Below are 26,915 nucleotides of genomic sequence, written 5' to 3'. Positions count from 1 at the left end.
TCTGCTTGATCGATCGTTCAAAGCGTTGTTAAACATTTGTGTTGGAATTATTCTACACCAACAGCGCTATACACTGTCAGAAATGAGGACTGAACTTGAACTGTTTCTCAGATCAGGCAATCTTTCGGCCTATTGGGGAAAACAAAGCTTCCGTTGAAGGTTTCGTCGAACCTAGCGTGTAGCGCTCACATACTCAATGAAACGACGCAAAATTTGCGGTTTGGTCGATTTAGCGGCGTCATTTTTATACGAGAGCAGCAGCGCATATACACAAACAACAAAGGTATACGCTCACGAATGCGTGTCATCTTGATGATTGTGTTCGGCTAATATCAATGAAACATTATTTTTCCGTCTTTGGGTTGCTTTCATACATCCGTGCTTCATCAGCATGTGTACAAGTATTACGCGAAATCATTTCCTTCCTTCCGGCTTTCCACTCGCACAGAAGCACGCAGTTGATCCCAGACCGACCTTCGGCCGTAGCTTGGCTATTACTCTGATCTCTTGCATTTTGAATAGCTCCTATGTGTATCCTTGTGCATTACTGTGCATATGGTGCAATACTCCATATTACTGTAGCATTACTGTACAGGAACCTAACAAAGCATGTGGAGGCTCCAGGGCTAGTTGAATGCACACAAGACCACCTTGCTTGCACCGAAAAGCTGATCGAACACAATATCCAATTACGACGACGCTATTGCAAGCTTCCAAAACCTGACAACCATCGTTTCGCTAGCGTAAAAAGCTCCGCATATAAGGAACTAGGTGTCTGCTGCAATGAGTAAAAGCAAATGCTCTCTGAAGAATACAGAGAGAGAGAGAGAGAGAGAGAGAGTACAAAAAAAGGCAGGGAGGTTAACCAGCAGTTCCAAGTGGCTACCTTCCAGGGGGGGAAGAGTTAATGGGGATAAAAAGAGAGAGTGGAAGGGGAAGATAGAGAGACAGAGAGACGAGCACGAACACCCCCCCCCCTAGCGTTTTAGACCGGCAGGGGGCTGGGTGCCCCATATTGACTCCAACAAACTTTGATAATTTTTTGTTTTATGGGATCTCATTCGCAGAAGTCAGGAACTAGGAAACAAGCGCCCACTTTGTATGTTTTCTTCTTTACTCGGTAATATGTGTCCCTTGAGGTGCTTCCTTGAATTTTCCCATACGAAATTTGAATAACTGTCTGAGCAGTTATTACTGTTTTACGTGCATTGTAAATGCTAATGATCAAGCTATAATTTTAAGTATCGCGGCATACGTTGCGCCTATTGTGTCATGAAATCAAACGTTAAAACAAACGCACCAAATACGAGCGCAATACTAGCGGTAACCAAATAGCTAAATATTTCCAGAGGGCAATTGTCCGGGGAATGAAGGTTCATTTGAATATGTCAATCCTTGTCATTTGTCAAACACCTTCTTAATGGTTGCTAAGAAATCAAGTAAGTCAACATAAACTAAACATTGCTCTCACAAATATTAGGCAGTATGGGCGTAATGCTTGTTTATGTGGACCATGAGTTGACGATTTATTTACTTATTTATCTATTTATTGAAGATAGCTTACAGGCCCCTTGACAGGGCATATAGTAAGGGGGGTAATAAAAGTGTAAGGTAACTCGTCAGTTTACAAATATATGGCTCAAATTTGCAATTCAACACAAAGAAATGGAGAGGAAACGACGATAATGTGATCATCATCATCATCAGCCTGGTTGCGCCCACTGCAGGGCAAAGGCCTCTCCCACGACAACCCCGGTCATGTACAAATTGTGGCCATGGCGTGCCTGCAAACTTCTTAATATCATCCGCCCACCTAACTTTCTGCCGCCCCCTGCTACGCTTCCCTTCCCTTGGGATCCAGTCCGTAACTCTTAATGACCATCGGTTATCTTCCATCCTCATTACATGTCCTGCCCATGCCCATTTCTTTTTCTTGATTTCAACTAAGATGTCATTAACTCGCGTTTGTTCCCTCACCCAATCTGCTCTTTTCTTATCCCTTAACGTTACACCTATCATTCTTCTTTCCATAGCTCGTTGTGTCGTCCTCAATTTGAGTAGAACCCTTTTCGTAAGCCTCCAGGTTTCTGCCCCGTAGGTGAGTACTGGTAAGACACAGCTGTTGTATAGTTTTCTCTTGAGGGATAATGGCAACCTGCTGTTCATGATTTAGGAATGCCTGCCAAACGCACCCCAGCCCATTCTTATTCTTCTGATTATTTCCGTCTCATGATCCGGATCCGCCGTCACTACCTGCCCTAAGTAGATGTATTCCCTTACGACTTCCAGTGCCTCGCTGCCTATTGTAAATTGCTGTTCTCTCCCGAGACTGTTAAGCATTACTTTAGTTTTCTGCAGATTAATTTTTAGACCCACTCTTCTGCTTTGCCTCTCCAGGTCAGTGAGCATGCATTCCAATTGGTCCCCTGAGTTACTAAGCAAGGCAATATCATCAGCGAATCGCAAGTTACTAAGGTATTCTCCATCACACGATAATGTGAGATGACGGGAAATATAAGGTTTGGCAGGAAAAAAGATAACGTCAAAAAATATTCGTTGCCATTATACATATGGCAAAACTGCACACAAGAACAATAAGGTATACAAATCACAATGACAACAGGAAAAACAAAAGAAACCACAACCAAAGGTAGAGAACCAAATATACGGATTCTAAGCGCAGGAACAGTTTGCAGTGTTTCAAATACGCACCAGGATAGGGCATAATAAAAACGCAGGAACTAATCGCGTGCATAGTAAAAATATTTATCAATAGACAAAATGAAGTGGGGCACAAAGTGGGATACTGAAAAAAAAACAGCAACAGAAAAACACGTGCAGTTGTAGAAAAACTGAGGGATGTCTTTGTTAATAAAGCTATAAAAACAAATAAAGAAATACATGGGTTGGACACAGGACATGGCACAGGAAGTAAACAAAGTTGGAAAAACTAGTGGTAAGTTTTCATTCCGAAAAGAAAGAGTGCAGAATTTGAGGGAAACTATCGTGGTCTTGTTTGGATGCGATGTTGGCTGGAAGACCACTCCACAAACGTATGGCGCGAGGAAGAGCAGATGAGGAGAAGGCGTGAGTTGACCCTTATAATCGCGCGAAACCTAAGTGATTATGCAACCGACGTGATTTATTGGAAGGAGCATCAAGGTGAAAGGGCAATGGTGTGTTGCTGTATGCGCATTTGGGAAAAGGCAGAAACGGCAATGTCGCGAACAGCACTAAGGCATTCAAGTGAAAGATTGAGCTTACTGTGTGGTTTGCTGTTACGGTTGTCATAACTGCGTGAAATGAAGCAGGTGGCCCTATTCTGAAGCGCTTCAAGCAGGTTAACTAAATAATTGTGGTAGGGGGACCAGGTAGCTGCAGCGAATTCAGGCTGTGGGCGAACGAAGGTCTGATAAGCTAGTTGACGAATGTGAGCGGGATAGTTAAGTAAATTTCGACGTAAATATCCTAAAGATTTTGAAGCTTTTGCGCATATGGTGGTAATACGGTGAGACTAGGAGAGGCTGGTTGTGAACTGAATACCAAGGTACTTATGAGGTGGTGCCTGCGACCGTTGTTAACTGTAATGGTGTAGCAGTAGTTGGAAATGTTTTCCTTGCCTGTGAAGGAGATTATTTTCCACTTTTCTGTATTCAGCGACATGAGCCTTTTTTACATCAGTTGTTAATGTGGTAAAAGTCGTTTTGCAGCGTTAAGTGGTCGTCGCCCCAGGTTATTGGACGATATACGATGTAATCGTGAGCGAAGATTCGCATGCAGGAAGAAATGTTTACTGGCAAGTCGTTCATGTAGATTAACAACAATACGAGGCCGAGGACGCATCCCTGTGGTACGCCCGAAGTTACACGAGAAAGGGAGGATTGCAAATTGCTAATTAACATGAACCGCTGGTGGAGTGAAAAGAAGTTACGGAGCCAATATATGGCTAGCGCGTCTAATCGAAGGGCAGATAATTTAGAAATCAGAGGGCAATGGGTGATAGCATCAAAGGCTTTTGAGAAATCAAGAAAAATACAGTCAGTCTGGAGGTTATTGTTCATGTTGAAATGTAGTTCTGTACCTAATTCTAGTAACTGGCTTTTGCAAGGGAAACCTTTCCTGAATTCATGTTGGTAATTCGTGTCCAACGTAGCGAACATTACGGCGTTTGACTAAAGATAGAAACAATTGACGATACAGTGTAATATTTTTAGGGACTCAATATACAATGTTATCCTCGGCGTTACAGTGTGTCCACCACTGTGTTCGAGAGCCGTCGTGAGAACTAGGTATTATACATCACCCAGAATGCGTACTCGCCTCAACCATGAGAAAAAAAGATAAAATAAAACTTCGTTGTTTCTTTAACAAATTACTTTGTGCAAATATATCATGTATAGTGCACACCTATGTGGGAAGACAGCGTAAATTTATTATGTATTGAACTGAATCTCACCCAATTTCTCTTTTGGAAAAAAATATTTGCTGCTTTTATCACAATGAACTATGGTTCCCTTTGCATCCTCTATTACATGGAAATATTTGTTCTATATTAGAAAGCTTTTCTCTGATATATTTGTTATAAGTTGTTAGACTGTCCTTCGTTTGCTGGTACCAACGAATCTGTTGTCCATAGGTGGCTACATTGTGCACTTCTCTCAAACCGATCTGATAGGCAGCTTTACCCACGACTTTCATTTATTCCACGGATATAAATGATTGTATCATATTGTACTTTAAATAAACCAGGATTGCCTTCGTCTTACAGGTGCTGTACGAAACAAGGGGCTTCACCGGAACTATACAAGAACGATTCCTTCTTGATGACGCCTTGGGAAACAACACAATCGTTACCATTAGCCGCCAATCCACTGGACATTACTCACTCACGGCGTGGCTTCTGGATCCTACAGGAAAGAAGTGTCAGAATTGTCCGGAAGTTGAGAGCGACCGCGAAAAATCACTCACCATACCAAGCCCAGCCATGGTATGGCTGTCCTCTTACAAACCATTATTGACATAATATGCAGGTTACTTTCGTTCGATTGTATTTATTTCTCAGCCGCCGCCTCTCATGACGTACCAATCATGGCAGTAGCCTAGACGTAGTGCCCATTGGACAATTGAATTAACAAAGCCATTTTGTAAGGAAAAGGAGGGCTCTGGCCCGCTGTTAACGATTAAGATTGGGTGGGAAAGGAATTCATGTTCCTCGATTGGTAACCGAGGCGCATATTCATCTCAGTACTTGGTCATCTGCTTTATTCAGACTGGTATTACTAGGTGTATATTCAGTTCCGTCACTCTAGCACTGGTTGACCCTTCATACAATACTCGAACAAGCCACTTTCTCTGCCATATGTCGAGACGGCTTAATGTCTTTCAAGGTTAGTTTACGTTCACTTGCCTAGAGTTATAATGGCTTCATGAGGTAAGTATTCATGATGGAGCTTCAATTTAAAAAAAGAAAGCTGCGTGAATCGAAATACAGTACAGAAATTCTGCTCTGCATGACTCCTGACAGTGCGTGCTCTAGTCACAGGTGTTCACAGTCGTAGCTTTTCTGGTTTGGTGCCTTTTGACAAGTATGTATATTGTGCATGCAGAGGTGGCCCTAACTTTCATAAAAAAACATTGTCCGTACGACTAAGCCTGCCCTTGCCGTCAAACAAGTGGACTAAGGTACTTTCTGCTTTAAATTTGGTGCGATGCAATGCATCGGTGCTTTGCTAGGAGAGCCTTCAGCCCATTCGTTTAGGTGGATATTTTGGTAGGCAGGGCATGGCGGGGAAATGGTGCGTGCCGTGCTGTACGTATTATCAAGCCCGTCCACTTGCGCGCTAACTGCGAGAGTGTCTGCGCCTTCCCCATCCGTGCCGGTGTGCGCCGGTCTACACAAAATTTCAACATTTGAATGTCCTGTATTCGTTTTATCTATTTGCTAGTGCCCTTGGCGACAGCGAATTCTGTCGTAATCTCCGGTAATTCGACCACCACGTCCTACGAGTGAGTACCGATCTGATGATAATTTCGCGCACTCTGCTCTGCAATATGTCACATGTGAATTGAAATGGCGCTGACCGCTTCCAATATGGCGACAGTTCTGCGTGTAAATTTGTACCCCCGGGAAGCTGGCGTATGTGATTGCCACTGTGTTGGGTACAGATGTGCTAAACAAGGTCATGCTATTTCGTTTCTGATTGTAGCGTCCATTCAGACGTCAACGGTGTGGTACGGCATTCTTAGTTCCAATCTCTTTTCAGATATATTTTGAGATTCTGTGTTTCTCCTGGCCATACAGTGTTCTTGCCTCCGTTTGCCCAGTGGTGCTTTCCATGGCGGCGCTGTGGTGAATTCTGAGGGTCCCGGCTTTGCGTGGACTTTATTACCCCATGCCATAATCTGTTCTCCCAAAGTCATCTTTTCTATGCAGTAGAACCTTTGTATTTGTGCTTCATTGATTATGTCTCGAATGTGTGGTATGATTAGCAGCTTGAGCAGGTCCTCGTTCCTTGCATGCTTCGTTAGCCCAGTTATCGCACGAAGGGTCGCGTTTTGCAACATTTGGATATCGCCAAGGTCTCCTTTAGAGAAGCCGTACGTAGATGCTCCGTAAAGAATCCTTCCAATCCTTACTGTTTCGGAAGGGTTTAGCATGCTTTCTGATGCCCTCCTTCATACTTGCTTGATATTTGTGGAACCATATGCAACAATGGTCTCTGTTTGTGCTTAATGTGCGAATCCCATGCTAGGAGCTTGAGCTTTTGCAGCTAGGAATTGATGCCCCGAATAACCAAATTTGTCCATTAGTCGACGTTAGATCGCTTTGGGCGATGCGTAACGTGATGCTTGCTTACATTAGTCACTTTCTTTCTGTTTACGTTAATCAATTTCATCTTCTGTGGTGACAGTTGCAGTCCGAGGTTATTTAGAGCATCGGTATGGCTGAGCCTCGTTGCTTCCAGTTGTATTTGCATGACGTGCACTTCCGAATAATGTGTCGCTTCCATCCATACCGTGATTTCTTTGGCGTAACTGTAAAACCGGCTACTGTGTCTGGCTTAAAACTTTGCACCACCCATGTCATGGCCAGCTTGAATAGTATATGCCCGAGGATATACAGCCCTAGGGTACCCCTGGCCACTATCCGCTTAGTAAGACTTCGTACTCCATCCCGGTGCCTTTCCATACAGCTGGATTTGTCTGCTTTAGAGAAATCTGTGGATCCAATTGTATTTTATTTGACTTGGGTACCTGGCTGCTAATTGCTATGCGGTGACCTCTTGTTTCGCGTTGCCGATTGCTTTACGCATATCTACTGCTAGAATGCATTCAGGTACCTGTTTGCCAGACTCACGGTTGATCACTTTGCGTAGCAATCATAGGCAGTCATGTGCGGGCATGTTCGGCTGGAAACCAGCCTGCGTAAGGTGCAAACCCAGCTATACGTGTTTGATATACTGCTGTTTTCTCGTGCTTAGCATTTGCAGATGCTAAGTATTTGCAATTGCAATTTGCAGATACGAGGCGTTATAGCTATGGGACGTAGACTAGTTGACTGCTTGTGGTCTTTCCGAAGCGTCGGTATAGGGTATATGAAAGATCTGGCACTAGTTTGGATTCCCAAGTTTCATTGGCAGTTAAGAACTCTTCTTGAGCGTCACTGCGGAAGTGGAATCACTGTCCCTCAAAAGCAATTGAGGAATCATTAAAAAAAATTATCAATTAGCCGATAGTTACTCTCTTACCTATATTAAATGCCACAAAATACCTCTAAATCGAAGCAACTCCGCTGGCTCTTTCACTGAATCCTTTGCATTCCTTCACACGTTGCTCCTGTTCAATACGAATTCTGTTGAAAAATTTTTTCTCCTCCCTTCTTTTCTTTTCTGACGACATCTGCAGCGACACTAAAGATTCTCTCACTGTGTTCATTGGAGGAAAAGGCAGCGCTGTAGCCTACAAGTACCTCGCTCACAAGATCGTATTTAGTAATTGTGATGATCCTCGCACGCCGGTCATCTATGAAGCGCATGATCTTATTGTAGCCGGGACTGGAAAAATGCACTTCGGTTAGTGCAAGTCAAAAACTGAAAAACCACCCACAGCTTATTGCTTCGCGTGGGCGTCCGAAGTATCCATCATGGTCAATCGTCATAACCGTCGTTTCTATTCGTCGGCTAATATCTGCTAGACAGTTAGCCATGTAGATGTAAACGTCTAATTGCGATGGACAGTAGGCGACTCTCTTTACTTGAAGAGGTGCCCCATCTGTAGCCTAATGAATGTGAAGGTTGATTTTGCTTCTATTAACGTTAAACCGACACAAGTGGTGATTTTAACTGATATGTTTTATGTTTGTAATAAGAATACAAACATAAGCTTGCCATTGTCAATGCCCTCGGGTTTGTGTTCATGGCCTCCTGTAGCTTCACACAGCCTGAATGTGTTGGCGACCTGCCTCGAACTACATTTCTTTTCGGATTGCACACCTGCGGCGGTTTTACTTGTGTATTACATATGCCGCGCTACATCTGGCTGGTACCATGAGTGCAAGTATAAATGCTAAGCCACAACAACACCAAACTCCCCGACAACGTAGGTGGTCATTCCTGAGTGTTCCACAATTTTCAATAATCGCTTGAGGCCCATAGCATCCTTCCTTTCCTGTAGCTGGGTAATTCGAAGACGCCGACAGTAATAGCATAGGAAATCAAAACACCTATTGAAAAATAAACACAAATTCGGTACTTAACTTTACAATTAATCACATTGCGGCACATTTAGCGATTTGCGAATTGTAGCCGGTGAGACTGCAAACCGTATCCACTTGAAATAGATGTCCCGGACGACACCTGTTTATCGATATTTCCCAAAGCGTGGGAAGAAATACATCGCTCTTCCAGATACTTTTGCGATTCAATGAGCACCGTAGCCTTTTGTTACAAATGATGTGGGGAACAGGGAATTTTCATGGCGGGTTTTGTAGCACACATCGTCAATCTGGTGTGAATCAGGAAATTCAGTTGAAGTGGAATTGGCTTGCACAATGACCAGCTACGATTCACAAAAGGCGATATGTGTCATAAAGTAATTATTGTGTAGTTGATTAGTGAATTACTGTGTTCTGTTGAATATATGTTTTCATTTGTCATGCAAGTAATGTCCGCCTATCCAGTAATGCATCTCAATGGCTGTAATTATCTTATCTGTACTGGGTGATTTTCAACACCTAATGAAACGACGTATATTCTGGAAATAAAGATTCCATTTCTTTAAGAGAGATGTATCACTATGCTTTGCTTTCTCAAGTTTCTGGGCTCATCATAGGTCGTTGCATAACGGTAATAAGAAAGATAGGCTTTTCAAAAATATATTTAGGCACTGTATTTGTAAGGCGTTTCCTTTCCACTTATTAATAATGATAAATTCTCTGCTTTTGCGAGCCAAAACAACGATCTGATGTTATGTGGAGTGAGGCGCTTCTAAATATTCTTGAACTCCTAGGGTTTCTTAACGTACGCCAAGTCTAAGTCCACGAGCGCTTTTTTTGCGTTTCGCCCCGTTTGAAATTCGTCAACCGAGGCTGTAATGGAAACCGCGACCTTCAGTTCGCTTTTTGACCCACGCATAGTGTGTGTCTTTTAATGTAAGACTGTTTCCGATCACGTGCTTTTTATCATTCCTATTCTCACACCCGATTTGTATCTGAATATATTATCTTCAGCTATTGGTAAACTGGGGCGCTATGACGTAAAACCATTCCAAAGTTTTCTATTCCAATACTGCAATCAGCCCTCCCCGATAGGTCAAAAGCTTTTTTTGACCACCCCCACCTCAACTTTCGGTCACGCGACGTCACGAAAACCGCGATAGCTTCCCATCTGATATGACCTGTGCACACTGATTATGCACGCGATTTCACCGAAAAATTGAAAAATTTTATTTTTCATTCGACGCCTTTTTAGCATTACCTCTCGGTCACTGGTCAAACGTTTTCGGGTGGCGCCCACTTCACCTGCCTGTCACGCGACATCACAAAATCGCAAAAACGCACCGCGTAAAAATGATGTGCATGCGTTCAAGATGCATTAATATGCTGAACAAAACTCACTTTTATTCTGAATAGCCGCAGGCCACCCCGTTCCGAAAGGAATAAAAAATGGCTGCTGCCGATCGCTCAGGCACTGCCTTCTCGCCCCTGCCGGAGAGCATGTGTTTATTTGCGTGCAATAAAACTATTTCCGTGGCCGTGTAAGTTTTTCTACAACTTTCGGCACGTTTACTACCTCGTTTTGCCAAATTTTCTTTGCTGATGATCCGTTTTAGCGCCATTCTTAAGCTTCCGTTGCATGCCACCGCGATTTTCAACCAGCGGCCACAAATAAGTAAGGGAAAGTGGACCAATCGCAGATGCCGACACCACCCTCTTTGTCCGGTTATCAGTATCCATTGCAGTGGCTAGGCCCCATCGAACCCCTCTCCAGTTGAGCGTGCTCCTCACCGCTTCTCAGCCAATTAGGTAAGACAAGACGTTCAGTGTAGGCAATGCTATTCGTTTTACAGCAGACAAAAGTGACCTGCTGTTAACGAGCAGAACGTTTGAGAGGGCAGAAGCTTGATGTGGGCGAGTTGGTTTTGCATAGTTGAAGGAAAGAGCGCTACGAAGACGCGGACTAAAAGAAGAACATGTACGACGAACAAAGCGCTTTCTTCAAGAACGTTTGATTGGTCTGTTCAGACAACCCTGCAGGTGATCGCCCGATGCTTACGTGAGCGGTTACGCAAGTTTGACGTCAGGAGATTGGAATAAAACCATATTGGAATAGATTCACGTTATAGGGCCCCTGCTTTCTTTCTTCACACTGTTTTGCCATAAATCTTTTCATGGCATGGCCCAGCTAAAGCTTTCAGGTCAGAAGTTGCGTCAGTATTTTTTAAACTCAACCTCTAAAATCATTAGTGTACACAATATGCATCAACGTTGTGTTTTAAAGAAATTTGTTAGCGGAAGCGAAACTGCGACAAAAACGACTAGTTATCTTTTGGTCCCAAAACTTATTATTCCTTTACTGTAAGCGTTTAAAGTTCGTTTTTAAGGTGGCATGTGAATATCACAGTGCAGGTAATTGAACAAACTACGAAAATTTGACATTTTGACAGTGTCAGCCCCGAGTGCAGAAACTGAGTTCCCGGTGTCAGTCATAGCGCCGCTTTACGTGTTCTGACACAATATGGCGGCGCAGCCTAACATGTCGCCACGCCTTTACGGAGAAGCGCAGTATCGAGCGTCCCTATCGCGACAGATGTCGCCTGCTCTGATCACGCAGCTACAAGCAGCAGCATAAGCCATCGGCAAAATCCAAGAGAAACTTGCTGATAGCGCTGCGGATATGTATGCGCGAAAGAAGCGATTAGAGGAACAGGTGTCTTGACTACGCAGCGTAAGGTGCCGCAGAACGTGGATGTATGCGGCTTGGAAGACGGCAAGCTGAATGACAGGGCACTAAAGCTTTTCCGAGCAATGTAACCACAAGTGACAATCTTGACGCTGTATTTTCTTTCGCTGCATCGCCTCAAGTCGTAGAATATGACGGGGAAATTGTCTGAAGCCTACTACCATGATGTCACTAGAATTGTTATCCCAAATTACGAAAACTCACGTTCATGACGGTGCGCAACATGAACAAAATGTCCCTTGTGAATATTTGTATTGCTGGGGAGCGGCGTGAACTAAACCGACACGTCCACTTTCAGCACTAAATGTGATGTGCGTTTGTGTCGCCTTGACACGAGAGCCCCAAAACTGGTGGCATTGTGCTGACCTACTGGTCCTACAGTTTCTCCTCTGCTACATTGTGAAGCTTCTCCATCGCTTCATTGAGCGGCTGGTAGTGCTGGTTAGCTGGAATTAGTTTTTTGGCTGAGAAAGAGGATGAACTCTGCATGTTGCTATCACTCGAAGTAGCAACAATTCCAGTCTTGAGCATCTTCTCCTGCTCGTATACAGCACTTTCTTACATCCAGTGCATCATTGCACCCGACACTGCAGCGCTGGAATCCAAACAAGGATTCAATTAGGTCACTTGACATTTTTATTGTTAACACAAACTCGACCTTTCTGACAAGAAGCAGATGTCGAATGTACTCGACATTCGCCTTCGTTATCACTAGTGCATGGTAGGTTCCTTTTGTGAGAAAGTTCGCAGGTTTGCTCTACTTTCTGAGTTCATGCACGTAAACAAGAAATTCGAATTCAAGCCATGTCAGTCTCTTATCATAAACTGATTTGAATTGGCGTGCGTCAGGACCATTTCAATGAATGTGCTTTTCACAGTTGCTCACACTCATGAGAGTAAACCACTTCGCTATGACTTTCATGAATGTATTGTTGGCCCTCCTGTTGCAAAGTCGGCATCACAAGTACGGCGAGCCTCCTTCTTCAGGTAGCCTAACGCTGCTGTTACTGGAGCGCTGAAGAATTGCACAGCTGGCCGCACATTCGTTTTTTCAATGTTTGGGGGATACAAGTGCTTGCGCGTAAGGAACCGTATCGGCCATATTGTCGAGGGCTGTTGCATTCTGTGCGATGTCTTCAAATAGTTGGAACATATTTCTTGCGAAGCACATATATCTTTCGCCAGGAATTGTGATTTTATATTTTTCCCAATGCGACTTTGGTCGAAGGCAAGGAATAGAGGTTTCGTGCGTTTAGAGGGACGAGGAATAGGTGCTTTCGCGTCCCCTCTGTACAATATATCCATTGTAACGACTTTTATCCGGTGGTTATCGGTGACGCGACCCACGAAATCAAATCCCATATCTTCTACTCTTCGGATGACGTGGTGAATGCAACTGGCGGGCTGCTCACCGGTGCATCCCTTTGTAAAAAAAAATTACCGACGATTACGTTACTTCCTAATGCGAAATTTGAGCGCAGCAAATAAGCTGTTTCACCTTTTCGATAGATTGAGGCAAAGAAATCGAGCAACACATGTATGCGCTATCACAGAATTTTTTTTTATTTTTCACACGTATTCCTTTAACAAAGACTCCACTAACAGTTCTTGACAGTCATGAAGGAAGCTTTGTGGTCGGAGAAATAGACTGATATATGTTCGACTTGGTACACCAATGCTTGATTCTCAAAGACGAGATCTATACAAGTGCCTCGCGAGGTTGTCACAGCCGTGGGACGCGTTACGAGCGAGAGGAACGGGATGTTCTGCCACATAAGTGTTAGGAAATTGCTGTCTGTCTTTATGTCAACATTAAAGTCCCCCACTACTAACATCGGTGTGGTTCGATGGACGGTTAATGCGAGTTGCAGGAAGTGCACGACGTCTTTCGTGAGTGCGGTAGCGGACTCACGAAAGCGGTATCAGTCGGTCGCTGCTAGCGCTGGGGGGATGAAAGGGGGGCGGAGCTGGTTGCGAGGCCGACGACAACGCCGACGACGACGCGAAACCCAGGAACGGACGCCAAAGAGCCATTTGTGTAGCCAGCCCTCCTCCACAGTCTCTCCTCCTCCCTTCCATCATCCTCCCTCGCCCGGAGAGCCGACAGCGCGCATGCGCGGCGGCGGAGCAGATTCGTCAGCGAGCTGGTTACGAGGCCGACGACACCGCCGACGACAACGACGACGCCGACGCCGACGACGACGCCGACGACGACGCGAAACCCAGGAACGGACGCCAAAGAGCTGCGCTCTAAAAAGTAAGCAACTGGTATTTTTAATTTCCCGAGCAGGCCGCAAAGCTGGAAGCACAAGAGAGAGTTAGCCAGAGTGCAGTTTTTTTATTCAGAAACAATGTCCTGTAGGTCAGAACTGAAATCAACTTCCCCAACAAAAGCGTCTCTTTGAATATAATATTCCAGCTTTTTGGATTCTCATTTCATCCATAACAAGTCCACATGTTTTAGCCCCCTGACTATGTAGCGATGCAAGTTTTGCTTGCAGGCACCAGGGCATCAATTCACTAAATCCGATTTCTCGAGATATTCTCCCAATGCATTTCTGCAGGGTATTTCGACATGGAAATTTCAGCAGCTCCTCGGACCTCAGATGTTCATAGGCCTTGGCAGACAAGCTTCTTAGAATGATGCAATGTCTCACTGTTAGCTCTGACAGCGCTGGCCGTCGCTTCTTGTAGTTTTTTATCTGGTCCAGAAAAAACGTCGCCTACATATTTCGCTCTTCCACATCGAATGCAACTTCCATAAATGCGTTCACGTAGCTTTGCTCTTTGAGTTCTTGCAGCTCTTTCTTGCAGATATTTACAGTCCTGTGAAGCATTTCATTTCGTTTTTTTTAGTGCTCGCTCTTTTTCCCGCCTTCGTTTCCGTTCGACTAAAACGCTTGAAGAACACGCTGTTGTGGACGTCTGAACACCGTAGGAGCAGGTTGCTTAAACATTGGTCTGCGACATCCATGTGTTTTGAAAAATTAGCACCTGCCTTAACTGTGTCCTTGCGACTACGGAGTCGCTACGTTGATTAAGAAACACCACACTGCACTTTCATCTGCATTGATCAAGGCACACTCATATCCAACTTGCCTTGCGTTGTACGGAGTACTTCAACTTTCGCTGCATAGAGAGGCAATGCTTGATGTAGCCATTCCGCTGGTACACCCATCGACCAAGCATAGCATTGACGAACCGTCTGTTGAAGGCCCTCGCTTGCTTTTCTGAATGTTGGCATCCCTTCTTGCTGTTGCGGGAGCCTTTCTCATGTAGGAAGGGAAGCCAGAGAAAGTGTTCAGCACAAGGCCGACTTTCAGCTGCTGGTTCTTGCAGTTATCTTTGAAGTCCGATGCGTTGGAATGCAGGCTGCACACAACCGAACAACTGGAAGTGGAATTTGGCTCCTAGTACTACCTGGAAATCGCTTTGAGCCACCGTGCACGTGCGCTGAGATCGGCGGGTATCTCGTGAAACGAGGCATTCAGACTGGGATACATAGCGCAAAAAATTTCACAGGGACAAGCAGAACACAAGACGAGCGCTAACGAGGCACCTGGCTCCTTTTTACGCTGACTCGGCGCGAACAATGGCACGCAGGAATACCGCATAATTGCAGTATTCAGCGTTAGGAAAGCCTCGAAAAGCTTGGAACCAGCAAGCAAGCGCAATAAGCACACCGTAGCAGGCCGAGTGCGGCACACTGTCACTGTAATTACGCCAGCCTAGCGGTATGTCTCACAATGCTCATTAAAGGTCCTTATGACGCTATAGACCAGTTTAAAAGTTCGCTTTTAATCCGCCTTATCGAATCGTGCAGTCAGTTTGAGGTTAGGAAGTTGGTCTTGCTGTTTTGTGGCCTAATTAAGACTACAGCAAAGCGCTGGACGATCCCAGACGCTCCTGTATCGGGCAATAACCGGAAACGAAGGACGCAGGTGGGTTGTGCGAAGAGGGGACGCGGGAAACACCCCCGCGTGGAAAGAAATCGGATTAGTGGCTGCACCGTTGAAGAGGCACCAGATCTGCACCCTCGCTCGGAACAAATGGCTAGAGGGTCCGAGTGAAGGCGGGCGTTCAGGGAGACCGGCCTGAGGATGAATGATAGGGGGTGCTTGAGGTCACCACCACCGCTGACGCCCGTGCGCTTCTTCCGACGTGTCCCGTTGATCATCATTGTCACGGAAATTGGGCGACGCGGCACTGCCCAGCTGGTTTGAGTGTCAATGTTCGGCATCCGCGTCCGCTTTCTGAGAATGTCTGTGGAAACGGCAATAACTTTGCCACCCCTTAGCGGGCTAAGACCGACGGATTCTTTGTTGCGCGATCGCCATCGGGCCCCAATTATGGTGCTTGGATTTCAAACTGGCCGGGCCACATTTGCGCGGGGGACTGAGTTGTCCCATTACTGGCCTGGCAGCCCACTTTCCCGCAGACATAAAGTACATAAGCCGTGGTTTCATGGAAACATTCTCGGGGGCGGGGGGGGGGGGGGGAGGCAGCTGGCGTAACGGCCGCTTACAGGAGAAAGGGGGAGGACGACAGTAGAGGATAAGGAGATTACACGTGTGTTTTAACAATCCTATCCCCTGGCGAGTTGCAAAGTGTGCCACTGTTTCCACCAGTACCTTGTGCGGCACGAAGGTGGTTGTGCTATTGGTTGCAATGATGTGAACTCGTACGTGTGATTGGCTAGTTTGCGACTCCTTTGTGCAACTGAAGGCTGGAAAATTCATGTTTTGGTTGTGCGGGGGGAGTGGAGTACGGGCTTGGACTCGGACACACGCCTTTGCGTTTGACTAAAGCGTCTCTTTAGCAAACCCGACTCTTCCTTCGCGTTGCCACCCTGAACTCAAATCATAGAAGTGCGCTGACTTCTGACTTCAAAGACCTTCCCTCTTTAACTAGTACTGCTGCTACCAGGGGATAAAGGAAAAGGAAATTAACTCGTTGCCTAGACGTTACACATACCGGGCCTCTACCTTTCCCCAATTTCAACGAGGCGCCTCGTTCAGTTCATCAAAGAAACTGCAGAAACAAACTGGGAGCCTTGTATGACGAACGGAATTGAATTCTTGGGTTTTACATGCGAAAACCACGATTCCATTCGAGGGATGCCGTAGTGGAGGACTCCGGGTTAATTGACCCCAAGGGGCCCTTCAACGTACCCCGAATGCAGGGAACACGGGTGGTTTTTGCAGTTTTGTGCGATATAAATTCGGCCACTGAGGCCGGAATTTAATCCCGTGATCTCGTACATAGCAGCAGAACACCATAGCAGCGCTTAACTACCACGGCGAGTTTCGTATGATGAACAAGAATATTGGAAAAAAAAATCAGTATTCAGTAATAATTTACAACGTTACAGTTAAAACAAGCACGTGAGCGTTGCGCAGTGCATTACATCAAAACATATCCCGATTTTCATAAAAATTGAAGTGGAAACATTGTGCCGTTGTTTAGGAGCCGGAAAAGCATTTGGAATAACCACAGTACAACACTTTGAAACGCTTGAAAAAGTGACTTTCTACGCAAGCTGCAGTGAACCCACACAAATTAGATATTTAGTGCTCGTCCCCCAGAACACTTTTGCTACTCCAACGAAACATAACTACGGTGAATCGCATAGTTCACCATGTAAACCAGGAGAAACTACTGAATGCCTGGTAGAACGCATAAAGGTTTGGAGAAATGAGGTATTTATTGTATAGTTTGAAACAGCATAATTTACCTAGACAGCTGAAGCTTTCGGCGTATATAACAAAAAAGCGATCCCCACTTTTAGGATAAATAAAATGTCTACCTTTTTTTTTCTTCCGCCAAGCCACGTGTGCAACTCTACCTCTTATGTTGAATCAGACTCAAGATGAAATTAACAGATGACGTCAGAAGGGACACATGTCGATAGGAAAATGCAAAGCAATGGTCCAACGGTATTGTAATCATAATTCATGTTCACCTGTATCATTAATGAAACCTAAAACAAAAGCATGACACTAAAATGCAGTGAGACCGCACCAAACAGCTGCAGCCAAAAACTGTCGACATTGCTCAAGATAGTCCTCACCAACGTAAACAGAATACGGGATGAATACCCAATGCAACTTGGCAGCCTTGGGACAATATATATGTATATATATATACATAACTATCCCAACCTTTTCTATTACAATTCTGCTATCAGCACTCCGCGATTGGTCAAATGCTTTTAAGGAACACGCCCACTTCTCCTGTCTGTCGCGCAACGCCACTAAAAGGGCGATAGTTCCTCATCTCACATGACGTGTTACACTAGTTATGCATAACTACGCCAGCGCTGCACTGCAGCGCTGGCGTAGAGGTAGAACACCCACCTCGCATGGAAGAGGTTCGTGGTCGGAATCCCGGTTCCGCGCAATTTTCCACCGGAATAAATTAAAAAGTCCGCTTGTTGATAAAATTGCATAAACAGGCCTAGAGTATGGCCTGATCCTGGCTACCAGAACCGGTAACTCACTCCCTCCCCAGAGCAGGATTGGCCACCCTGGTGCAGTACTTGGCCACAACCTCCTATATGAACCAACAATCAAACCCGGGCCCTGAGTCCCCAGCAGCTGCGAAGCAACTTGCCACGGCAGCGGTCAGACCTGCGACGCAGCAGATGGTGCTAAGAATCCCTGGCTCCGGACAGGCCACCATTGAAATATGAACCTGGCAACGTTTAACGCTAGAACGTTATCTAGTGAGGTGAGTGTAGCAATGCTATTGGATGAATCAGAGGGAGTAAGTGGGATATGTTAGGGCTCAGTGAAGTTAGGAGGCCACAAGAAGCACATACAGTGGTAAAAAGCGGGCAGCTCCTGTGCTACCGGGGCTTAGCGGAGAGACGAGAACTAGGAGTCTGATTCCTGATTAATAACAATATAGCTGGTAACATACAGGAATTCTGTAGTATTAACGAGAGGGTGGCAGGTCTTGTGAATTTTCATAAGATGTACAAAATTAAGGTTGTACAGTTCCACGCCCCTACATGCAGTCATAATGACCAGGAAGTCGAAAGCTTCTGTGAGGACGTGGAATTGGCGATGGGTAAAGTCAAAACAAAATACACTATAATGATGGGCGACTTCAATGCCAAAGTAGGCAAGAAGCAGGCTGGAGACAACGCAGTGGGGGAATATGGCATAGGCACTAGGAATAGCAGGGGAGAGTTATTAGTAAAGTTTGCGGAACAGAATAACATGCGGATAATGAATACCTTCTTCCGCAAGCGGGACTGCCGAAAATGGACGTGCAGAAAAGGCGGAAGGCAGCTAGGGAGGATCAGGTAAGAGCAGATTTTTTGAAGGATGGTCGGCAGATTGTTCTAGAGAAACTTGCCACACTATATACGCAATGCCTCATGACTTCGAGCGTACCGGAATCAGAAAAACGCTAACATAATCCTAATCCATAAGAAATGGGACGCCAAACACTTCAAAAATAATAGACCGATCAGCTTACTGTCCGTTGCCTACAAAGTATTCACTAGGGTAATTGCAAATAGACTCAGGAACACTTTAGACTTAAGAGTTAATGGAGAATACTTTAGTAACTTGCGATTCGCTGATGATATTGCCTTGCTTCGTAACTCAGGCAACCAACTGCAGTGCATGCTCACTGACCTGGAGGGGCAAAGCCGAAGGGTGGGTCTAAAAATTAATCTGCAGAAAACACTAACGTAATGTTTAACAGTCTGGGAAGAGAACAGCAGTTTACGATAAGTAGTCAGGCACTGGAAGTGGTAAGGGAATACATCTACTTAGGACAGCTAGTGACTGCGGATCCGGATCATAAGACTGAAATAATCAGAAGAATAAGAATGGGCTGGGGTGCGTTTGGCAGGCATTCTCAGATCATGAACAGCAGGTTACCATTATCCCTCAAGAGAAAAGTTTAAACAGCTGTGTCTCACCAGCACTCACGTATGGTGCTGAAACCTGGAGGCTTACGAAAAGGGTTGTGCTGAAATTGAGGACGACGCAACGAGCTATGGAAAGAAGAATGATGGGTGTAACGTAAAGGGATAAGAAAAGAGCAGATTGGGTGAGGGAACAAACGCGGGTAAATGACATGTTAGTTTAAATAAAGAAAAAATGGGCATGGGCGGGACATGTAATGAGGAGGGAAGAAAACCGATGGTCATTAAGGCTTACGGATTGTATTCCAAGGGAACGGAAACGTAGCAGGGGGCAGCAGAAAGTTAGGTGGGCGGGTGAGGTTAAGAAGTTTGCAGGGACAACTTGGCCACAATTAGTACATGACCGGCGTAGTTGGATAAGTATGGGAGAGGCCTTTGCCCTGCAGTGGGCGTAACCAGGATGATGATGATGATGATGCATAATTTGACTTAACAAAAATATAGTTATTTCGCATTCGGCGCCCTTTCGCCATTCACCCGCTGCTATTGGTCAAAATGTTTCAGGCTGCACCCACTTCACCTGTCTCTCACGCGATGTCACAAAACCGGAAAAAGACACTGCGCCAAAGTGCCGTGTACGCATTAAAGATGCATTTTTATGCCAAACTTAATTTTCTTCTGAATAGCCGCAGCCTGCCCTGTTCCCAAAGGAATAAAAGATGGCTGCCGCCGATCGCTCAGGCACTGGCTACTCTTACCTGCCGGAGAGCATGCGTTTATTTACGTGTAATAAAATTTTTGCGTGGCCGTGTAACATTTTGGAGAACTTTCGGCACGTTTACGACCTTGTTCTGCAAACTCTTCTTTGCTGAGGATCCGGTTGAGCGTCATTCTTAACCTTCCCTTGCATGCTGCCGCGATTGCCGATGAACCACCGCAAGCTAAGTTGGAAAAAGCGGACCAATCGCCGATGCCGGCACCACCCTCTTCGTCCGTTTATCTATTTTCAGGGCACTGGCTCGGACCCAACGAATTCCTCTCCACTTGAGCGTGATCCTCACCTCTTATGAGCCACTTAGATAAGACAAGCCGCTCAGTGTAGGCAACGTTATTCGTTTTCCAAGCAAACAAAGTGACCTCCTATGAACGAGGAGTGCGTTTGATTGGGTTGTTCAAACAATCCCGTGGGTGACCGCCCAATTCTTACGTCAGCGGCTACGCAAGTCTGACGTCAGCAGATTGTAATAAAAACACATTGGAATTGCTTCACGTTATACGACCCCTGGTATATCATAATCAAAAATTGTCATGACATAAGCCACGCCATCGTTCGGCGCGGCGAAATACAACACCTTACAATCCCGCACCCTTGGCTTCAATGTAGCAAGCTAACTTACCTTCTACAGGGGGACGCCGTAATATGTATAAGCGGTATGAAATAACTGGGCATGATGGAAAAATGCAACGTGAAATTTTTCTTGCCTGGAATTTCACAGCGCCAGCATTTCCTTCAGTGTCAACATGTATGGCGCACCCTGTTCGTCGTCTGCTACAGCGTCCCGCGGCAAGCCACGAAGCACAATCATCACACCTGAAAAGCGTTACTCACGTGGCTAATGCATTAAAACGTGGCCTCAGGTGTTCTGTCGGATTTTGGTGCATCCAGCCAAAAGTGCCTTCTTTGAAACGTGTGAGAAGAGGGGGTTTTAATGACCGACTTTGCCTGACAGCGGTGGCGCGAGCGGCTCCCCTGCTCTGCCCCTGATAAATACGCCTCAGCTTGTTTATTTCTGAGCGCAGATGGGCCGATAGCATGGAGATGGGTTCGGCAGGTACGCTAGGCCTAACCATCCGGGGAAGCGAACGATCTCGGCAAAGGTAGTTGGGGAATGCAAAGCTGTTTGTATTTGAGCCTCAGAACCTTTAATTTACTATTTTTAGTAAACTATAGATAGCGAACCCCCACGAATTACATCAGCTTTGTTATCGGTGTGGTAACATCAATCAGCGGCAGGATTCCTGGGGTTCTTTCGAACACATTCAATGGAGTGCTGGGTTCGTTTATTTCGGTTTGACTCCCGACACTGCAATAACTCATCAGTTGCGTACAAACGGGTCAAAAAATGAGGCCTTATGTTAGCTTGCGTTATTTTGTTCTAGGATACAGCTATCCGCCAAGTCAAAAGGGCAACGCAAGAAAACAAAATACGACATTGGACCAATCCCAGACGCTGACACTAACCTTTTTATTCGGTTATCGATTTTCAGTGCACTGGCTCAACCCCATCGGATTCCCCTCCACTTGAGCGTGCTCCTCGCCTCTTTTCAGCCGTTAGATAAGACTTGCCGCTGAATGTTGGCAATGCTATTCGTTTTTCAAACAAACAAAAGAGACCCCCTATGAACGTGGAGAGAATTTGATTAGTTTGTTCAGACTACCTGGGGGTCACCGCCTGATGCTTGCGACAGCGGTTACACAGATTTGACGTCATGAGATTGGAAGAAAAGCATATTTGAATAGTTTAGGTTATAGGGCCCCAGTGCGGAGTAAATGCAACCTGCTCAATTTATAGTACGAGCCACCGAATTGCAGCGAGAATCGGCCTATGTGCAACAGACAACGCTGGGCTCTAGCGTCATAGCAGCGAAACCAGCGTTTCGTCCAGCACGGTCCAGCGCCTATCCAGTGTTCTTGCCGATGTTGTAATGACTCCAAGTGAGCGTCCACATCCCTATTACAATCCAGTGTCAACAAAGGCACTAGTTTTACGCTGGAAGGCTCTGGAAGACACTGGGTTTTCTTTTTTCAGCAGGGACGAGTTTCAGAAACAGCACAATAGCCTAGTTCTGCAGTCGTTTTATCAAGTTTCAACTGAAGACGTGATAGCGAGACCCGTATAATAAAGCATTGGTCTTATGAGACGTTGGCCGGGAAATGAAAACAAAACATACTGTCCGGAGCAACACATTGTACAGAATAGTATCAACAAGATTACAATATGCTCTTCCGAAAAATCATATAAAATGCATTGTCATACATGAATGTCAAGTGTGCCTTTTTTTGGTCTTGTCCGTCGAAAGATCACGTCATGCGGTTACAATCTACACTCGAACTTTCGTGGTCTCCACACTGTAAACGTTGCTCCGTGCGAAGCCTGTGGCGGCACGACCACCGAAGACCTTTGGCAATATTGGCGTTAAATCTGACCAGGTGATAAAAGTGGTTTCATGATTTCGGAAGCATACGTTCGCCAAGTACGTCAAGTAAAATCACCTTAGTGAACATGGAGCTGTCGTCTCGCACATTATAATTGCTCACAAGTTCATGTCATGATCGAATCATCCACGTGGTGGTCGTCTGTTAGACTAAATATAGCAGGCTCACGGTGACATACGGCGCCAGAAGAAGCGGTAGCATCGGCTGCGAGAGCAGCCTGGGATGGTCCCGTATCAGTTATGGAAAATGCTGGTGATATCGTCCATCTGCATAGTTCCAGCATTGTAAAAAGAAATCCAGCACCTCTGCCAAGTAACAAAGAAGGCGGGAGTAGCCTAGGACTTAGCGCAGTTTTGTAGCAGTAAACGTAAAACGGTCACTCAGAAGTATGGCGAAGCAATCCAGGAAGCACCTTCTGCCGCCATCTTATGTATATATATCCTTGGCCATCGCTTTTTGTAGAAAATAAATCAACAAATAATGAGCCATTTCACCCTCAGATAACACACAGTCGTGCGAGATGGATCGGTGTTTCTTGAAATAGGGGTCAAAATGGTTTGTCTCGACTATTCCGTTTGTTTTTCCACGCTTCATTCTTCAAACCACTAAGCTGAAAAATGAGGGCTTAGCTCAGCACAACTTAGTTGGAATGCGAAATAATTAATGTGTAATTCAATGGCTTCAGTGATGCGCTGTGACAAATGTAGGATGGCGTTACGCGCTGCCCGAGCCAGGAAGCCACAGGAGCATGCGGGATTAGTGCCGCATGCTACCGACGCGATAATGATAATTTATGACAACCCCCTTTAAACGGGGGCGGTGACAAATTGTCGCCTAGCCTACTTAATTTACGCAGATGGGCTATATCTGTATTTAATTGTAGCACTCGTATACATATCCTTAATCTTTTTTTTTTCTTTCAGAACTTCTCTATCCACCTTGTGCCCCTACGTATGCCTGTAACATGTCCGGCAGTATATGGCTCTCCCCTGCTTTTTTTTACACGAATGCTCTAAACGTTTTTTGCTTATCTTGACCACCGATAGGTTCCTCCTTCCGTCCACTTTAAATCCAAGGAATTTTGGAAGGTGCAAGTTACCTACGCGTCTCCCTGAGTTAATCCCTTCCCATTCTTTTAGGATGGCCTTAGTGGTCTCTGGATTTTAGCTGCAGCATACGCACGCCTCATCAAGTTGAGAACCGGCGCGAGTCACAAATATCGGGATACTTCCCTACTAATTTCCTTTTTCTCATTCTTGTAAATCTCCATGGTCTTTTTGTTTTTAGTATTTGCATCACATTCGCTGTCTGTTTCTCTCTCTTCCCTTCTGATTATTCCTGGTTCTCTACTTACACTTTCAATTATCCCGTGCATGGTTGCCAACTTTCTTGACCACTACATCCAATATTTATCCGTGCTTTTCAGTTGCAGATATATGCGAACTTTAGCCGCCCGTTTAGTTTCGTCTGCGTTCCTGAGGTTTTCTTCAAAAGTAATTTTGCTTGCCGCTTCTCTGACGTCGAAAGAGGCCAAATGCATGTCACCCTGCAATCCCTCATTTGTGGTATTACCGTGGGCTATCAAAGTCAACCCAACCAGCGATCTTTCGTTAACTTCTAGCCTCGAAACGGTATCCGGTTTTAAGCATAGAACGGCATTTCCGAACGTTAACGATGGTACAATTACTTCTTTCCGAATTCCACGCGCTACCTCATACCTATTGTCGCCCCAAATTGCTCTATGTTTCGTCATTGGTGCATTCCGGTTCCGATTTACTTTTACGTTATTTTTCTGTGTGCTTGAATAAGTCTTTGTTTTGAATGTGCTTACGCCACGACATGTTTATTGCTTGACTGTGGGTTAGACATGCTGTTTAATGACACCACGTAATTACTTGTCTCTTCATTAAGTATAATTTCCGATTTCTCTCTACTAAACTCAAGGCCTATATTTGTCGCTAGGCTGCTACAGATATTCGCAGGTGTCTTTAAATCTGTTGTATTATCCGCTAGTAGCACTACGTCGTCCCCATACATCAGTCCGGGCACTTTTTGTTGCACCATTTGTCCATTACGCAAGTTGAATAAAACAAACCCTCATTCGCTGTTTTCCAGTCATTTCTCTATCACCTCAGCACAAGGCGAGAGCCACGATGCGGCCACGCCAATTGGGTAGCCAATGGAAATTTAGGGGTCAATTGGGTGCAACAAACGAATCAGGCCGGCATTTTTGCTCAACGGGCCATTTGACGTTTTCGCATAAAAATAACTTTTAAACACCTTGTATTGACTGGCTGGAGGGGTGCGAATTATGCTTCCCACTACCCGTATATGGGCAACGCAGCCGGTGAGGACACTATGAGCAGTGACCAAAACATATGCAAAAAGAAGATTAAAAGTAGCGTAATCACAAATGCAACATCAAAAAGATCAAGCTCCCTTACGTATGTAGAAATTTCACTTAGGATTGCGAGAGGGCTACACGTCTCGTTCTCTTTACGGGAGCGATTAGAAAAGAGTATCGGGCAGTGTAGGGTATGATCTTTTTATTCTGTCTCTTCAAAGTAGTTGTACACTGAAATATGTTGAGCGTAAGAGACATGAACCATATCGAATAACTGTTACCCAACGTGTAAATGAGAACCTTACACAATGTTATAGACGACAAATATTTTTACGAACGACAAAATGTAACACAAATGTTTAGGTCTGCAAATCTTGGCTTTTGTGCCCACTTTGAAATTTGGTGGTACCATCACCATAACATGAATTAACAAATGAAATTTTTTTCTACATCATGGTTTCTCAGCTTCACTTTCAGCTTCAGTTGTGTGTTTGGCTAAGCAGTGTGACGGTTTACGACGGCATTATTTGCGAATAATTTTTCCATAGTAAAGAAATTTGGACGAAAGAACGTTTTGTTTCATTCCTATCTTTTTTTTAATTTTCGCGGTGGTTTACGTTTTGTTACTTTTCTGAATTACCCTTTCAGTAGTACTCATTACTGCTGCGATCATGACCCCAACGATGTTTCTATGTAGTATCCTGATATTCCACGGTTTTCTGTCGTGCTTTATATATGTCCGTTTTACAGAGATTTAGTACATGTGGCCCGCAATTATCCAGTTGTCTTTCAATTTCATTTTTCGGTTGCTCTAAGAAGGCCAGGGTCTTTATTTGCGGGATAGACTGGCGCCTTCCTTAATAATAGCCAATATTTTTAGTTTCCGGCAATAGATTGCAATAAATTAGGTTGCGTGAATCTTTATTATTCACTGTATTCCCGTTTACTGTTTCTGTCGTAGTAATGGTTCCGGTAAATAGCTCTGCTTATGTGAGATATACATTGATCCTCATCTAATGCTCGACTTTTTGCCATGCAATAATTGTCTATTCAATGGAGTGGTTTTTAAAGTCGTGACAGCTGCGTATAGTGATACATTACCTCGAAATTGACTGATGCACGTTTCTATGTACCTGACTATTGTATATATTGCAGACAAAAGAAAGGACTTAATATAGTCTGTTTGATTCAGTTCGCAAAGAGCGCTTGGCAGCGATATTTCTTTGTACGTCTTCGATGAACTGACTGATAAATTGACTGATTCATTAAATTATTGATTGAATGATTGATTTCTTAATTTATTGATTAATCGATGTACTTTTCCAGCCTGGTACATGGATGATTCAAGTGGAGAGTTCAAGCAAGGGACGAGTCGTTGTCATTATGCATGTCATGTCCCAAATCAAGGATCTCAACAATAGGCCGATAGTGGCTTTGTGCCAAATGTCAGAGACTGTGTTCAGCCAACCAGAGGATGCCGTTATACTTGTTGATGTGAGGAAAGGCATCAACGTTGTCTTGGAGGCAAATGTAACGGCTGTGGTCCGTACTGCACGAGGGTATAGTTGTCCTGTCCGGCTGCATGATGACGGCGATGGTAAGGACACCTTGGCATTCTGTTCTATTTATTCATGGGAGAGAGCGTCATACATGTTAAAAAAAAGGCTATGGTAATATATGTGGGGTTCAGTTAACTTCTACGAGAAAAATAATTCTCATAAAACGCAAGCAGGATTGTTATCAGGAAAGGACGAAACATGTGCAGGTAACCTTGCGCGCACTTGCAGGGCTGTTAGTGCCGGAAATTTCTCATTTCCGGCACTAATGTAAACAAGTACACAAAAACTTTAATTGTGCTAAACCATAAGATCAGGCCTTTTCAAGTAGTGTGATATCGTGCGTATAAACAATGTCTCGCAGACCACGCGTGGTCGCTTGGTGTATTGCTTTGAGGTTCTGCGCCCGTTGCCGCACGTTCAATACCAGTCATGGTGACCACATGGGATTTGTGTG

General features: G+C 44.9%; 1 protein-coding gene across 3 annotated transcripts in view; it reads left to right on the top strand.

Annotated features, from left to right (window-relative positions):
- The window catches only part of LOC135907512 (calcium-activated chloride channel regulator 1-like), a 135,788-nt gene that overhangs the window by 81,803 nt on the left and 27,070 nt on the right, over positions 1-26,915 (top strand). For all 3 annotated transcript variants that reach the window (XM_070520901.1, XM_070520900.1, XM_070520902.1), the window contains 2 exons: positions 4,769-4,987; positions 26,229-26,499. In XM_070520901.1, coding sequence (XP_070377002.1) covers positions 4,769-4,987; positions 26,229-26,499 — 490 coding nt within the window. The remainder of the gene's footprint in view (positions 1-4,768; positions 4,988-26,228; positions 26,500-26,915) is intronic.

This window comes from Dermacentor albipictus, chromosome 6, assembly GCF_038994185.2.
Source record: "Dermacentor albipictus isolate Rhodes 1998 colony chromosome 6, USDA_Dalb.pri_finalv2, whole genome shotgun sequence".
NCBI classification, from domain to species: Eukaryota; Metazoa; Arthropoda; class Arachnida; order Ixodida; family Ixodidae; genus Dermacentor; species Dermacentor albipictus.
The sequence above is the reverse complement of the archived record's forward strand: the minus strand, read 5'-3'. Positions and strand labels throughout refer to the sequence as shown.